The sequence below is a fragment of the Bemisia tabaci genome, chromosome 1, assembly GCF_918797505.1.
Source record: "Bemisia tabaci chromosome 1, PGI_BMITA_v3".
Classification (NCBI taxonomy): Eukaryota; Metazoa; Arthropoda; class Insecta; order Hemiptera; family Aleyrodidae; genus Bemisia; species Bemisia tabaci.
The window spans coordinates 81,640,716-81,657,264 of NC_092793.1; the positions used below are offsets into that span (position 1 = coordinate 81,640,716).

At 36.4% G+C, this 16,549-nt stretch overlaps 1 protein-coding gene across 1 annotated transcript; it reads right to left on the reverse strand.

Annotated features, from left to right (window-relative positions):
* Positions 1-393: 393 nt before the first annotated feature.
* LOC140226020 (TRPL translocation defect protein 14-like) lies at positions 394-13,344 on the reverse strand (the record flags this gene model as incomplete). The annotated part of the gene is given in 7 exon segments (XM_072306277.1): positions 394-1,296; positions 5,819-6,000; positions 7,174-7,381; positions 9,468-9,660; positions 10,852-10,992; positions 11,850-11,986; positions 13,216-13,344. Coding segments are annotated over 7 exon segments (1,091 nt in total), but the record flags the coding sequence as incomplete, so codon positions are not given.
* Between the last annotated feature and the right edge of the window lie 3,205 nt (positions 13,345-16,549).

A 16,549-nucleotide genomic window follows, 5' to 3' on the forward strand; every position in this document is an offset into this window, starting at 1 on the left:
ATTATGTTGTTATTCCTTTAATATTGTCCAACGTTTTTGACTAGCTTCATTCCAATCCTTTCTTGTAGATAAATAAAGAGACACTAATCTCCAGATAAAAACAAGTTAGACAAAAATCTGACGCCAGAGCACAACTGAGGTCTCTATAAAGAGGAAAAAGAAAAAAAGTTGTATGATTAAAACTTAAAATAGAAGAGAAAGATTCACATCACAGGTGCGGACTGTTTACCACCGACTCAACTCTAATATAGCAGCAACATGTTGATTCAATTCAATTAAGGATGTTCAGAGTTTAAAAAAAAGTTCATGCAAATGTTCGTAGATAATTGTATAGGAACATATAAAAAAATATTTATGGAAAAAAAAAAAAAAAAAATTGGTGAGGCTAAATAGTGATTCTGTCATTGTTCATATTTTGATTCAATTGAAGCAAAAGCACTTCTACAAACAAAAAGTTACACAATATGATCTCAAGAGTAAAAAAATAGTCCATACTTGCCTACTTAAAATACATGGCAAATTAAGATTTACACAGAAAAAATTAATCAACAAATGGACGAATTCAGCAGGAAGGGACCAATTCAGCTGTCAATACATATTGAATTGATGGTGGATCTAGTTTTTGAGGATGGTGTACTTTCCCCGATAAGAGTGCTAAGACTACAAACAAGATAAACAATAAATCATCTCATTTTTAGACTTAAGACACTCAAGGTGCCTCATGTATTGCAGAAGGATACAAATTCGAATATCTAGTCCACCTCAAAGAATGAGCTATGAATTGATTTGATTCATTGTGACCTGCATTAGACACAAAGCTTGCTTGCATTTCAAAAAAAAATTCAGGAAAAATAAAATCCAAAAAATTCACTCTTATAAAGAAATATTTGAAAAGTTCTGAAATGAAATTTTTGCTCAACAGCAAATAAATTAGAACAAATTATACTGATTTAGAAAAAGTTAACAAAAAAAATTAGAGCTATTTAAGATTACAAGAATCAATAAATATACTACAACAACAAAATGATTACTTGACTGATTGGTAACAATGTTTCAATTCATCGAAAACGATAATACAATTAATTTTTTTCAAGATGTATTGGTAGGTACGATTTTCATTTAAAAATAGTGAAGATCAATAAATAGTGTGGAAATTGGAGAATATAATATAAAAACATCAACTTGTGATTCCATTTCAATTCTTATAACTGCTTCCTCCATTCCCATTGACTGTGATGCGATTCGCTTCTGAGGCTGATTTATTCTCTACGGATTGTTCAGATGTAAGGATAGTACCTGAAAAACAAACGGAACGATCATATTCCACAATAATGAAGGACTAATGGCTGATTCAAACAGAAAATTAAAAAATCAAGATTGAATTCAGTGTTCCCAGATGTGCAGAAATTCCTGTACTGTATTGACAATACCTATGCCCTATGGAAAGCATATGGGAAGAAGCGGCCCCTACCTTAAAAGCTCCACACACCCGCACAGCCTCCCATGTGACGGAGCGACATGAGCCTATCAGTATCTTTGCACAACAGGTACATCTGGGAACACTAATTGAATTACCTCAGGAATACATAATAATAATAACAAGCAGTGGGTTAGATATCATGGCAAACTAAAGCAACTATTCCCTCCCTAGCAGAGGGACTGATTGAGTGTCACCTTGAGAATTTTCAAAATTCAGAGCGGGCGTATATATGTTTGGCGATAGAATTTCTGAGGAATGAATCTGGGGAAAGCTATTATGGTCCTACTTTAATTGGACTGCGTTAAACGGAAAGGAACCAAGCCACATCAGCTATTGCCAAATTTAATCGGGCATTTTAATTTTTTACATGAAAGGGGTTGTGCGGATTTTTGTGCAAATTTCTATGAATTTTCTCCATAATACAAAGCAAATTCCTTAAAATTTTCAAAGAAATCTGCACGAACGTACTCTTGTAAAAAATCAAATTCCCCTGTTAAATTTGGCAATAGCTGATGTGGCTTGGTTCCTTTCTGATTGACGCGGTCCAATTCTCAGTGTGATCTTCCTGAATGGTTTAGAATTGCAAAAAGTGAATATTGATAACTAAGGCAACAGTGAGACTTTCCTAAAAATTACAGTAAGCAAGCTGGCTTGCTTTAGAGCACAGAGAGACAGAAAAAAAGAATAGTTCCAGTTGTACTGTTTTCTAGAAAAGAAATTGATGTTGACTTTATAATAATGGACTGCTGATGATGGTCGATACATTAGAAAAATGTGTCCAAAAATGAAAAATTTAATACTGATGTTAGGTTTTGCATGAGACTTTGGAATTAGAATCATTCAAAATGTTAACAAATTTCATAAGCTGCACTGATTATATCAAATGTATATTTTTAACTTGCAACGAATGATAACTTTGCATCCAGTTTTTAAGAAGTTTTGAAATACTGAAAAAATCCAATCTTTGAAATTGGTCTTTTTCATAGGGTACCTGTTGAGGCTTCCAAGATATTTCGCCCTCTCTCCTTTCAACCCTTTAAGTACACAAAACTGCACTGTTACATATGCCATCAAAACCGTTCAGTTTACAAAACTGATGCGTTCTCCTTTATATACCATATATAACCATATACATGGTATTTCTAGAGAAACATGATTTTCGGAGGTGAACATTTTTAAATTGCTTTTAACTTTAGAATGAGCATTCGATTTGAGCAAGTACAAACTACACATATGTATATGGGTGCCTTGGAATACAAGGAATCAGGGGAGCTGATCTCTAGAAAAACTATGTGTACAGCAATACATACTTATTCAGAAGAATTACTCAATTATGAAGACAACCTTTCCACTACAATCTAAGAGTTGGCAGTCTGAACTGCTAAAAGTTAGCACTGAGTTGTACGATTTGCACGTTTTACTGAAAGGAATAAAAAAATTCTAAAATTTTTGGTTCTAAATTTCTAAAAAACTAAGATTTTGGTTTTACAGTTAAAAAACTATGAGATAGGAGAGGAAATTGTGCCTGCATTCAATCTAAAGTCACTTAGTAACACTACAAAACTCGACTCTGTTACTAACTTCTTGTAATTGAAGCAAGTAAGATGATAAAAGACTGTTGAACAGTGAAGCATAAACTATGGTACTAATGTTCTTTCAAGACCAAATGGTAATATAAACCTAATCTACAAAAAATCTAGGGTTATTACAATGATATGATCGAGGTTGCAATTAAAAAGAAACAGTTTGCGCAAAATTTTTTTACGATAAAGTGTATCTGGTGTGAGAAAAAGCCATGAGTGATTAGGATTTGGATTTTTGAATGAATTGATAAAAGATTTCATCAGGATCAGAGAAGAGCCTCAAAATAAGACGGAGTCTCCATGCCTTTAAAAAGCTAAACATTACGCCAAGTTTAACCGTCCTACAATACCTGAAGTAGTGTTTATTTTGAAGCTGCCTTAAACTTGTCTTTTAAAATGATGAAGTATAACCTCACTATGGGACAGAATGTGTTTTCCTTCTACCCATTGACTTAAAAGTAACAGCTCAGCAGCCTGATTACTGAAATTTGGTGTTTGTCGACCGGTTAAGACAAGATTAAGGAGGATGAAGTTATGTGATTTGTTGGTACTCTGAGTTGTGCGTCTTGTTGAGTCCATAAAATAAAAGGGTGTAATCAACAAAAAGCTGAAGGCACCTCTTGAGTTGCCGATACTTGATCAATCCTTTCAAATCCCATCCAACTTTAATCCATTCTTTATCAGCATGACAAGGCACAAAACTCTCAGCACCGACCAATCACCTGACTCCACTCTCTTTAATCTTGTCTTAACCGGTTGACAAACAAAAAATTTTAACCATCAGGCTGCTGAGCTGTCGGTTGACTTGGAATTTATGTTTATAATGTTTACATGATAGATCGAGATGACGTGCTCGTCAATGTTAATACATATGAGGAGCAGGATCAACCTAAAACTTATTATGTAAAATGCTTTATTACTTCCTTGCCATATTCTTATATTATTGTATAATTGGACATCAATATCAAAATGCTTCTTCCTGGACAATTACAGATACTATACGTGCCTAATGATATGTACATGATACTCACCAGAATAAAATGTTAAAGAGAAAATTGTCTGTACAGATAATGGAGCACTAGAGCTCAATACCTTAACCCAGGAATTAACACGCTAGATTGTGACCCTGAAAAACCTCTCTCAAATCTTCCTGGTCATTTGTTGAGCACTTTTGGACATCTTCCAACTTACCAAAATTAAGGTATCTTTGATCAATGCTCAGAAAATTGAAATTTTGGTTTTGACAAGCTGCCATTGATATTTTTATTGAAACAAGAAAGATCATGGATGCTATTAGTGAAATTCTTAACAGGATAATTGTTAAACTTTTTAAACAAATACAACCTTTTCACTGATTATGCTTGTTTGTAAGTTGCAGATAACTTAGAATTAGTACTACAGAGTAACTAAGTACTTTGAGCTGCTAAATCTCTGGCTAATGGAACCATTTAGTACTGTCAGAAAACAATAAAGAGGCAAAAAAAAATAAATTTGAATGAAAAGCCGATAGCTAATTAGTTTATACATCCATTTTCATTGTATAATTTTTGACTACAACCTAATTATAATAGGACAGAAAGGAAACAAAATGTATTTGATCGATCAGAACTAAAATAATTATTGAATGAAAAAAAGAGAGGAGAAAAATGGTTACAATCATGCCCCGATTATCTGACGATTTGGGGCGAGGACCGCGTCGGATGTCGAACAGGTCGTATAATCGAACCCACCAAAAAAACACTGAAAAAATGTCATTACGGGCTCTCTTTGAAACCAAAAATTACAAGCTTGACCACTTTTTTATCTTGGGTGTGGAACATAGTCATTCAATGAGAAAAAAACAAAAAATTACATATTTTTTCAATTTGTGCCCAAAAAACCTGTTTCTGTTGGGTTCATTACCTTCTTTTGAACTAGAAAACAAAATTTTGAATACGTTCAATAATTGGTGGTCGGAAAATCGAGGCATTGCTGTATTTTAATAGCGAGAGGCAGAGAATTAAATTGATGCTAAGGTAGATTCTCCCGATGATGAAAATCTGAAGCTACCAGATGCAATCCTGAAAAATTAATGGGAGCTAAATGAAGTCTCCAGCAGCATGTAAAAAGGAGCAATTGAACAAGCGGTCGTGGCTAGCCCAAATGACTTGCATGCTTCAAAGGAGCAATTAACTTACTTTAAAGAGGTAAACCTTACTACATTTGCTTAACTAATGTAGAACATCAACGGAATTTTTGCCTGAAAAAATTTATAGAGTGTTAGTGAAGGATAGTAGATGACAGATGAATCCGAATCAAATCTGCAAAATTTATACTCTGATAGTGGCAAACATAAAAAAGAATGAAATTTCTACGAAGATTTCATAAAAAGTACGCATAGAGGAGAGTAAAAACATTCAAAGATCAGTTGAAAAAATAAGAGAAGAAAAATATTAGAAAGAGAGAAAAGAAACACATGAACTGAGTGATTTATGACATGCTTAGATTGCACAATACAAATGGTTGTATTAGAGGTGGTAAAAAAAATTAAAAATAAAAAGATGGAAGTGCGTTGCGATTATTGTAATAAAAGAACACAGGGAAAAGAGAGACTAGATCGAAATTACATGAACAGAGATAGGTGGATTAGCACAGCAGAAATCAACATTTACACAAATGTAGTTTTTTGGTAATTGAAAATAATATTTCAAGATTTTAAAGAGACATGAAAGAGTGTTCATAGACTAGAGAAGAGGATATCAAATCAGATATTTACCTTGAAATGCTTTGCAAAATTTCGTTGAATTGGTCCAATCTTCACGCAGGGATAGATTGAACATCGAATATGCAGGATTTCCGGTGACTTCTTCCACTATTGTTAAAAATTTGGGTAATCGTTCTAAAAGCTGATCATGTTCTAGAGCTGAATAAGTTTCCAATAGAATTAAACCACAACATCTGAAAAAAAAGGTAGTATTAACTTCTATTCTTAGTATCAAAGTGAGTTCTTGCATGTTGCTCAAGCTTCTGAGAGGAAAGTTCATAAGTGTTGAAGTATTAGTCCACTTCACCATGAAATCACAATCTCTTTTATGGAACAATGGGTCAATTGAATCGGGACGTACGAAAACCGCTAATGTCTATTTTTCCAGTCTTCAGTTTTTTTGAGTTGATAATACTTTTCAGAGTTGGACGCAACCACAAAAGTGGCGTTAATACTTGTCTCTGGGTTATCTTCATCCCAAAACGAGTCCTTTCATCACTTTTATGATTGTATCAACTCTTCAAAAGTATTATCAACTCAAAAAAACTAAAGACTGGAAAAATGGACATTTGAGGTTTTCGCACTTCCCGATTCAATTGACATGAGAGAAAACTACAAATTGAATAAATATCAGCTGGGTAGCGCCATCACACAAAATTTCAGAGCTTGTTCCGAGACTGAACAGGAAAATTTAGAAAATTCACAGAGGGAAATGGACTGAAGTTGTAAACAAAGTGAGAGAATAAGTAGAAAAACACGATCATTTGAAGCAATTGATGACATCATCCGGGCGCGTTAAGAGCACATTCACCAATATCAGATAAATAAAAACGTATTTTTGTTGATTTTTAGGCGAACTAGTCATGGTACTTTAGATGGGAGAAAATACTTCAAAATTTAATTTTGACTATTAAAAATCAATTGAAAAATGAAATGCCAAATATCGAACAATTAGATGATTTGAAACCTTGTAATTCAGGCGATTTCCTAAGGATTCGATGTGTGTATTTTTTGACACTGACAGGCAAAGCCACAACGAGCTTACACAATCAATATACTCAATTCTTGAAGAACAGTTGAGCTCTGAAAATTTTGACGGGAGGACGTAGTCAGTGAGCTTATTGCCAAAATAAATCTGATTAATATTTGCATTGGCGTACAGAAAATATAAAGACATGAATTGTCAGAGCAAAAGCAGGCGTCAATGATGAACTTTCCAGGGACAATTCTAGTACCATGACATGCTTCATATGCTTAAAATGGTTGAAATAGTGAAATTGTGTCAGAAAATAGCGTCCAGCACTATATAATATAGAGAAACCAACAGATTAAAGAGAAGATATAAATATTGATTTAATAGTGGGTACCTGGAATGGCACGGTTCCCGATAAATATCGAGTTGAAAATACTGGTTATTATGAATAAAGCACCTCCGTTTTTTGTAAATTGTAAAGTGAGAATCATCTCTTTGCGCTAACATGTTAATATAATCACGATGTGTCAATTGAGTTTTGACTTCTACAACCTGGCCATGAACTTTTGGCCTTCGTATTGTATGCGTGTAAGTCCAGTGACCTGAAAAAGACAAACGAAAAATATACACTTATAACTGGGCAGGCATTGTTGGGGATTTAAAATTAATCAAATGAATAAACAATACTAACGGTTCAGGGCACCTTCATAACACTTCCAAATCACCCACTTTAGGGAGTGTTTTGCAAGCCACGGATGAACTGGTTAGTCTCTTCTGTAGTTTTTTCAGACATCATCATTTTTAGTTTTCTCATTGATTACATTACTTTTTTCTTACTTGAAATTTATGAGAGGACACCGCTTGGAATCCTGAGAAATTCGGCGCTGGCTTAATTTTGAGAGTATTTAATAAGGTGATGTTTATGACTTCTTAAGCAATTCAAGCTGCTCGAATCGAACTTTCTATGTACCAATTTCGATAGAATCGGGTCTGAAAAATGCATTTTATGGCAGTGTAATGAGCATTATTAAGTGGGAAATGCAGGTGATTGAGGGCGTGCTCTTCTTTTCTTGTCTTCACAGGCCAGGTACATAAGATGGCGCAGCAATGCAGTTCAAGACAAGAGGCTCTGAATCTTCGACTCAGCGACAGTGACACCTCTCCGTATGATAGCACATGTTGAATTGCCAAAAAATGCACTTTTCAAATCCGATTTTTTTTTAGATTGACATATATATAGTCTGATTTTAAATGCACATCATAAATCATATCAAGAAATCTCGAAAATTTAGCAGGTGTCGAACGTCTTGGTTCTCTTGGAAAAGTTCTTTTGTGTGTGTGTTTTTGTTTTCTTTTATTTTATTTTTTTTTTTTTATTACTTCACCTAAAACGAGAGTTGGCTCAATGGACAGTACATATGTGTAAATATTTTCCCAAATTTGACTGCGTAGGTTTGATAAAATCCCATACAGTCTTATTGAATAGACTTTTGTCAGCTGATAGTTTCCTGAATCAAAATGTCAAAAAATATATCATTGACACCTCCCGGCAATGGTTCAGAAAGTATTTCACAATACAAATGATCAATACACATACAGGGGGGAGGGGAGGGGGGCATAATTTCGTAAAAGAGGAGGGGATTTAAGAAAACAGAACTTGAGAGGAGATAGAAAAACAGGAGGGATTGAGGGAAAGTATTAAAATGGAAGGAATTTTTAAGAGAAAAGCAAATTTTCTGGGGTTGCCAGATAGAACATGAACACTGTTAAAGCAGATGGGCAAAGTTTCTAACATGCAGTTCATGGATAATTAGCATCGTCAACTTGCTCAAACTATTGAGGAGAATAAAAAATAAGTCTGTTGTCTTTCATTTGATTGTGCAGCTACCATTACCTCTTCACAACGAAGATCGACGCGGGGGGCCTCATACACTGATAAAAATATTTATGTTCTTGTGTTACTTTTGGTTAATACAGAAAGTGAAACACAGACCAACACAAATTTTGTGTTGATTTTGGTACAGTTTGCAGTGAATTTAGTGCAGGAAACAATAGAGAGACTGGAAAAATGCATTCCTCCAATAGCGACATTTGTATTCACCACTCGTTTTTTATTAAATTTCTTCATGAAAGCTAGCTGACATTTTCTCTTGAAGTTGTCAACTGAAGGCAAGGGTTATTTTGTGTTTTACTTCCTGTATTAACCAAACTTTAGTGTTGACATTTCTCCCTGCGTAGTGGCATCCACTTCACCTCATTCTGTGATTTCCTCTTGCCAAGGAGCACAAATTTTTTCCCTTTCATGGGACAAAGACTTTTCGTCTCCCAAGTTTAAAGTAATGTATTTAATGATCTGCTGTTAAAATTGGACCACGTTAAACAGAAAGGAACCAAGCCACATCAGCTATTCCCAAATTTAACAGGGGCATTTGATTTTTTACGAGAGAACGTTTGTGCGGATTCCTTTGAAAATTTTAAGGAATTTGCTTTGTATTATGGAGAAAATTCATAGAAATTTGCACAAAAATCCGCACAACTGTTTTCATGTAAAAAATTAAATTGCCCGATTAAATTTGGCAATAGCTGATGTGGCTTGGTTCCGTTCTGTTTAACGCGGCCCAATTACGGTTGGTTTTTGGATGCATAACAAAATTTATCAAGACTAAAACCTATAACTTTCATCATTACCTTTTTGCCCTCGTTTTCTTAAACGAGCTTGTTGGATATTATTTGTCTGGAGATAATAATGCTCAACATCAAAATCTTGAAATTGAGGAAAGCAAGCGTCATCTGGAAGTGGTCCTTTGACTAAAAATTTGCGTTTCCGTGCATTAACCAGTAAGCGGTCACCAGTATCAATACCCAGTTTTTGACAAACACTCTGAAAGGAAGAGGGAATAAATATTAAAGTAGAACTGGAAGAATTCGTGCACTAATTTTTATCATGAAAACAGTAACAAGGGTGTCTACTAAAACACGCTGGCTAAAAATCAGTACTTTAACGGTACTTTTTCAGTACATTCTAAAGAAATTTGGTACCTCCAATTGACGAAATTAAAAAAACTTCAAATATTTGAATTTCTCGCTTAAATTGCTACGAAAATGACAAAAATTCCGGACCTTCTTGCAGAATTTCCACACTTTTTCAGTACTGCCGGACCGCCCTTAAAAAATCCGTACTATTTCCGTCCTTCCCGGAAATTCCGGACTTGTAGACACCCTCGTAACTGTTAAAGTTAAGTTGATGAAAAAACTGAGCAAATCAAGACTCATGAAAATATGGTAGCATGAGCCAGAGACTTGAATACAGAAGAAATTAAAGATACATAACGATAGAGAGAAAAAAAATTAGTTTGATGCTCAGCACTGAAAAATTGCTGCGATAGTTAATAGAAAATATAAATTATGCAAAACTGCAAGAAAGGACATAAAATTCAATTCCTCATTGCTTTGAGGGAGGGTTCCACATCAACATCTTCATAAATTAGCCATTAATAAAAAGAGTCTTTGCCTTTTAATTTACATTGTCAAATTTAATCCCTCTGGCTTTGAAGCTTTGCCTAGAGAGCCTATATAGGAAGAGTACAAGAGAAATATGGAGCTCCTAGGTCTCAAAAGGCCAGCCAACCTTTAAAACGAAAAATGTGACTGCCAATCTTCAGACTCCAATATCAAACCAAAATGGCCAAGAATGTTCATAAATGAGCGATCGCCCGCAAAAATTAGTAAATTTAGGCAAAAACTAAGTCAAATACGTGTTTTACCAACGATAGATCGTATCAATTGTAATGATAAACCACTCTGAATGATGCCCTTAAGGGCCCTAAGAGCTCTATCAAAAAATTCTGAAAAAAAAAATCTTCTCAAAAAGAAATTATTTTTGCTTCTTTTTTTATTTTTTCTTAAAATTACTGACATGTTTGTACGCTCTGGTACTCTAGCTTTGCCTAAAAAGATAAAATGAAAGTTCAAGTATGTTACATAACAGACAACATTATGAAAAATAAAAATTCTGGAGAAGCATAGATGGTACATGATTGTAAATCCGTAATTTTTTTTTTTTATTACTTACAGCTATCATTCTACAGATTTTGTTTTCAAAGTCCGTGGAATTGTCGATGACATCAAAGTACGGATGACCAACCCATGCTGAAGCTGCGCTATGATCTAATTGCCGAGCGATATCAACACCCTCACTGCGACAAGCATGATCCTAAAAAAAGGTGACACAAAAAATCTGGTCTAGAGATAGTAAATGAAAACCAATTTTCTTGAATATTTTTAGAATATACTGGTTCCAAAATTTCACAATGAAAGATAGATAATGTTGCATCTCCTATCTTTTTTCTTGTACTTTTTTCCCTCCCCTTTGGATAAAATTATGGTAATAAGTAAGAGAAGCGTAGATGATTATCTGTGAACCTACCAGCTTTCGTTTGATTTTCAACAAAAGGACCATAGAAAAAGACTTATGACACACTATCAGGGTCTTATTTTGGAAAATAAATATGTACCAAGGCTCATGACTGTTGTTCAAAACAAAAATCAGGAGCTTTAAGACTGTTCCAATGAGAAAAATGAAAGTTTCTACACTTTATAATACCTGCACTTCATATAAACAGGCAAACATATGACATGAGAATGATGTTATTTGTCATTTTGGTGAGCTTGATAGCAATCAAAGAACTTGAAAATTTAGAGAGAACATTCACTTACATTTGGACCACATTTTGCAATAAGGAATCACTATTTCTAGCCCATTTTAGAAACAACATACATGCCATTGATTTCCCTATGCAGATATGTGTTTTTATAGGAGAGCCAGAAATAGTGGTTCCTTATTGCAAAATGCAATCCATTTAAGCACTATTCACGGTGTCACAAGCCCTGAATACATAGAGATATATTCATTAAACCAATTGACCTTTTTAAAAGAACAGACGAAGAAATAGATTATATGCAGGAGAAAGTTGGTGCTGAGGATTAGAATTTTACAGAAAATTTTCATTCGAAGTTGGATCTTTGGTGTTTCCTTCAGGGTTTTATTCTCAGAACCAGGGGGTAACTTACCTCTGTTGAATAAAAATCTTCTGCTCCATTAGCTGCAGACACCATGTGAATAATTTGATTGTATCGATTATCTCTTAATTCTACTGGATTCCAGCTATTAGACAAGAGCATTTGTTCCCATTGTTCCTTTGATACAACTAAAACAAGAGGGGGGAGAAAACAAAGCTAGTAAGACATTTATAAATGGTTGTAGACATATTAATTTCAATTACACTCTCAGTAAGTATACTTGAAACTATCAGAAATGAGTCTGGAGGGAATATTTCTCCTTAGATTTTGCTGCTTCGATTCTCCAAGGGTTTTTCCGGTCCAACATCTAGGAGAGTTGCTATGAATCACTAGGGTGGACTCGTTTCTTGTTAGCTGGTTTTGCCCTCGAACAGTACAATTTAATGCCCTAAAACCTTTCTTCTTTTTTTTGCAGATGTAACTTACTTTCTTCTTTTATCATATAATGTCGTCATCATCATTAAGTATCGCAAATATATATCGGTATAGAGTATGAGTATCTTCACTGAAACTTTTCAGCTTATGCCAGAATCAGAGCAAAATTATGACAGAACCACATTCATATTCACACGAGTATTTAACATTGATGCCATCATAAAATACTGATGTTAATTTGAAATGTGTAAGAGTTGATGTGAAAATTTTGCCTTAATGATGGCGTAAGCCGAAAAGCTTTGGTAAAGATACCCATATGATACCTTGCTCATTAAGTATAGACCAAAAAATGGGCGTCATTTTGGTGTCCCACTTCAAAATAGACGAATTTTTGGAAATCGACAGAACTTTTCATCCTAATTTCAAAAACCGAGATCTGCAAGACCAGAGCTGTTGCTTTCAGCTGCAGCAGAGCTCTTGAGGTGGCGAAAATACTGAAAGAATGTCTCATCCCGAAGGACACATTTTTTTGAAGCTCAAGATATATTTCTTATTCTTGCTGCAAGTCCAATCAGAATCGATAAGAAATGTCGAGGATGAGGAGGAGGAAGCAATTTTACGCATGAAATTGGCACATACTGATCGTTCCTTTTTTACCCTACTACATGTAGTAATACACTTATACATAAACATCAGTGGCGTGGCGTGCTTTGCGATATGTCGATTGTTACGTCATTTAAACCTATGGAAAAGGATCTATAATTAATAATCGATTCTTTACCATAGGTTTAAATGGCATAACAATCGATATATCGCAATTTAAGCCACGCCACTGATAAACATTAAGAGCTTGATCTGATTTGACTGATAATCAAAGGACAAGCTTAGCTTAATTCGAGGGGCCTTTGGCTAATTTATGTAACTTACATTAACTTTGAAGTTTCTCCTACATGACGATTAAATCATGAAAAAGATGACTTACATGCAGAAGCATCCATGGTGCCACGGTCGCAAATGATTAAACAGTCCCTCGGACAAGATTCGCCCAATTCGAAAAATGTGTTTTCTATTTGTACCATACATCTCAGCAAATTTTCTTGAAACTTGTATGCTGGAAAGAAAAAAAAAGCACAAGAATGTTTAATAAAAGAGCCCAAAAGAGAAGAATAGGAAGAAGAAAAAAACCAATAAAATGTAAAAAATTAACATTAATATGGGCGCTCGGCTGCATCCATCCATGACGATTTCGGCGCTGGTTTCATTTTTCTATTCAAGTCTCTATGATGAGCAATAAATGCAGGGCCGGATAAAGGGGGTGGCCACATGGGCCGCGGCCCATGGCGGCAAATTTAGGGGGCGGCAAATTTTGCAATTTCTTTAAATGTAGCTATAGAGAAACATCGGATTCAGAAAAAAAAGATACGAATGAGAAAAGGTGACAAAATCTCTCATTTCTTGAGAGTATATCTCTAATTTTGTCGTCCTTCTGTGATACAATAGACAGCACCTTTAATTAGTCGAGTTAAGACTAAGAGAGAAACCGAACACGGACTTTGGCCTGGAACGGCGCGGCGCAGAGAGCAATGATGACGAGAACGTGAGATGAAAAGGAGAAACCCTCGGCGCGGCGGTTGGCATGTAACAAATAATAGCGCCTACAAGACTGCATGAATACTTCACGCATTGCGTCAAAGACAGTGCGGTCGCTGCGGTCAGCAGCAGGTAGCGTGAAACGCATAGCGCCTACAAGACTGCATGAATACTTCACGCATTGCGTCAAACACAGTGCGTGCAGCAGCGGTCGGCCTGAAACGCATAGCGCATGTAAGAATTGTAAGACTGTAGGAATACTTCACGCATTGCGCCAAACACAGTGCGGTTAGCGCGGCGCGGCGGCGGAAGTTAAAATTACTAAACCACATTTATGTTTGTTCTTTCATAATTTTTTGGTTCATTTTTTCATAAATGGAGGGCCTTGTCCATACAGAGATAGGTTTACGGAACTTGACTTTCGCGCCAAGTTCCGTGAACTTTTGCTAATAGTGGTGACAGGGCTTTCGCAAAAAATGTGACCAACACGAGTAAACGAGTCTTATAAGCCTCTCTCCCTCCGGCACGTTCACTTGATGGTTTTTATTGATGTTTCAAAACGATTGAGAAGTGGGCGGCAAAATACAGGCGGCCCACGGGCGGTAAATAGGTAAATCCGGCCCTGCTCTATGATGAGCGATAAATGCAAAAATTTGGGGGAAGGAAAACATCCAGACATAGGCAGGTCATACATTCTCTGACTCTTCCCACGAGTTCTGTGACTTTTCCCACGAATTCTCTGACTTTTCCCACGAATTCTCTAACTTCTCTCACGAATTCTCTGAATTTTCCCACGAAATATCTGACTTTCCCCGGTCGTCGCAATGGGCCTGTTGCACGCAAGAGATACAGCCGTGCGAATACACTTTTTAGCGGTTAAATGACACGAAAATTACGATGGTCACATTAAAAAAGTCTGAAATACACTCCTTACTGCGCAATTTGCGTTGTTAGGAACGCGCTTTTTCAAATTTCCCGCGTCTGAGGGCAGTTTTCTAACGGAAACAATTAACGGCAACTCGCGGCTATTTCCGGTCAACTAAAACTGACAACATAACCTAAAAATCGGAGCTCGTGATATCGTGAAATGAAATGTAGAAGGATTGCGTTAGATATTTAAAAGTTGATCGATTTGGTTATTGCATAAAGCGTATATGGACCACTATAAGAGATCACGTTGGGTTTGTAAACGAACTGAAGGAAAAAATAACAACAATAACGACTCGGCATATTCCGGAAATCACCGAGCCCGTCGTTTGCTCGTTTCCGGTGATTAGAAAACTGCCCCCAGACGCGGGAAATTTGAAAAAGCGCGTTCCTCACAACGCAAATTGCGCAGTAAGGAGTGTATTTCAGACTTTTTTAATGTGACCATCGTAATTTTCGTGTCATTTAACCTCTAAAAAGTCTATTCGCGCGGCTGTATCTCTTGCATGCAACAGGCCCATTTCCTTAACTTTCCCTGACTTTTCGATTTTCGCGACCGCCGGCAGCCCTGCATTCGCGGTGAGATCAGTTATTCCCCCCATAAAATAATTTATTTTGTCCATGGGGTAGATCGGGAATTCGGCGGTGGGACAAAAACGCTCGATGACGGCGATCGCGGTGTTGGAGAACTCTTCGGACCCGTACGGAAACAAGGCGTTCCGAAGCGATGACTCTCATAATAAATGAGTGAAAAGGCGACGCAGTCCCCGGGGATGGAAACGAGAGCAAAGGGATCGATGGGATAAAAAGACCACCAGCCGTCCAACAAGTTACCAATCGTTTTCAAACAGGACGCCAGAAGAATTATACATTAATTTTCATTTCCCATCCGACGATCGAAGCGGTGTCACCCGCTTTCCACTGGAAATCAAACAAATGACTTTTCTCCGGGTCGACTCTCACGCATTCTTATGGAGCGACGAAAATGTAAACCAACTTTTCGTGATTGGATTCCGTCGAGGGCTCGATGAATATTTTACGAGCAACTCTGGTGGATTAATTTAGGGCTCACGGTGTTTTCAAGGTTCCGAATTCTCTGTAATACTAGCTGCTTTTGTAAGGGAAAGAAAGGTGAGAATTTAGCAGTACAATCATTCCGGCGGTTACAACTTAAAATGTTAACCACCGCTACTGAAAAGTGCTGAAATTCTCTGTATTTTTCGGGCCCTGGTAAAAATTGGCGATAGGAGCTGCGTTTCAAAATACCATAGGAGTTCTTGTAGCCGACTAAAGAAGGCTATTGAAAATCATATAGCTGGCTGTAGAAAGCGGAGCAAATCATACAGCCGGGCTGTACGAAGCTATAAAAAAGTATACAGTCGGGCTAGAGTTCCTATCGCCGGGCTTTACACTTTATCGCCATTGGCTATAAAAGGCTTTAAGAAATTACTTATGTAGAAATTCGTGTGCTTTGGAAATCATTAAGTTTGATGCGGAACTACCTTAATATTTACAAAACACACATTATATTTTCCTTTAAAACTTATTTTTTTTCATCAATAAAATGAGAATAGTCCATACAGAGTGTGGAAACATTTCAAAATCATGAGTTGAAAAACGCTGACTTCGCGAGATTAAATATTAGAGCCTAACACAAAGCGGAGCGGCGACGCACTGGCGCCTACAAACCTAACAGGGATACTTCACGCATTGCGCAATGCGTGAGGTTATCCCTGTTAGGTTTGTAGGCGCCAATGCGCGTTTCGCACTCTCTGCCCGCCCGCCGCGCCGCAGCGTGC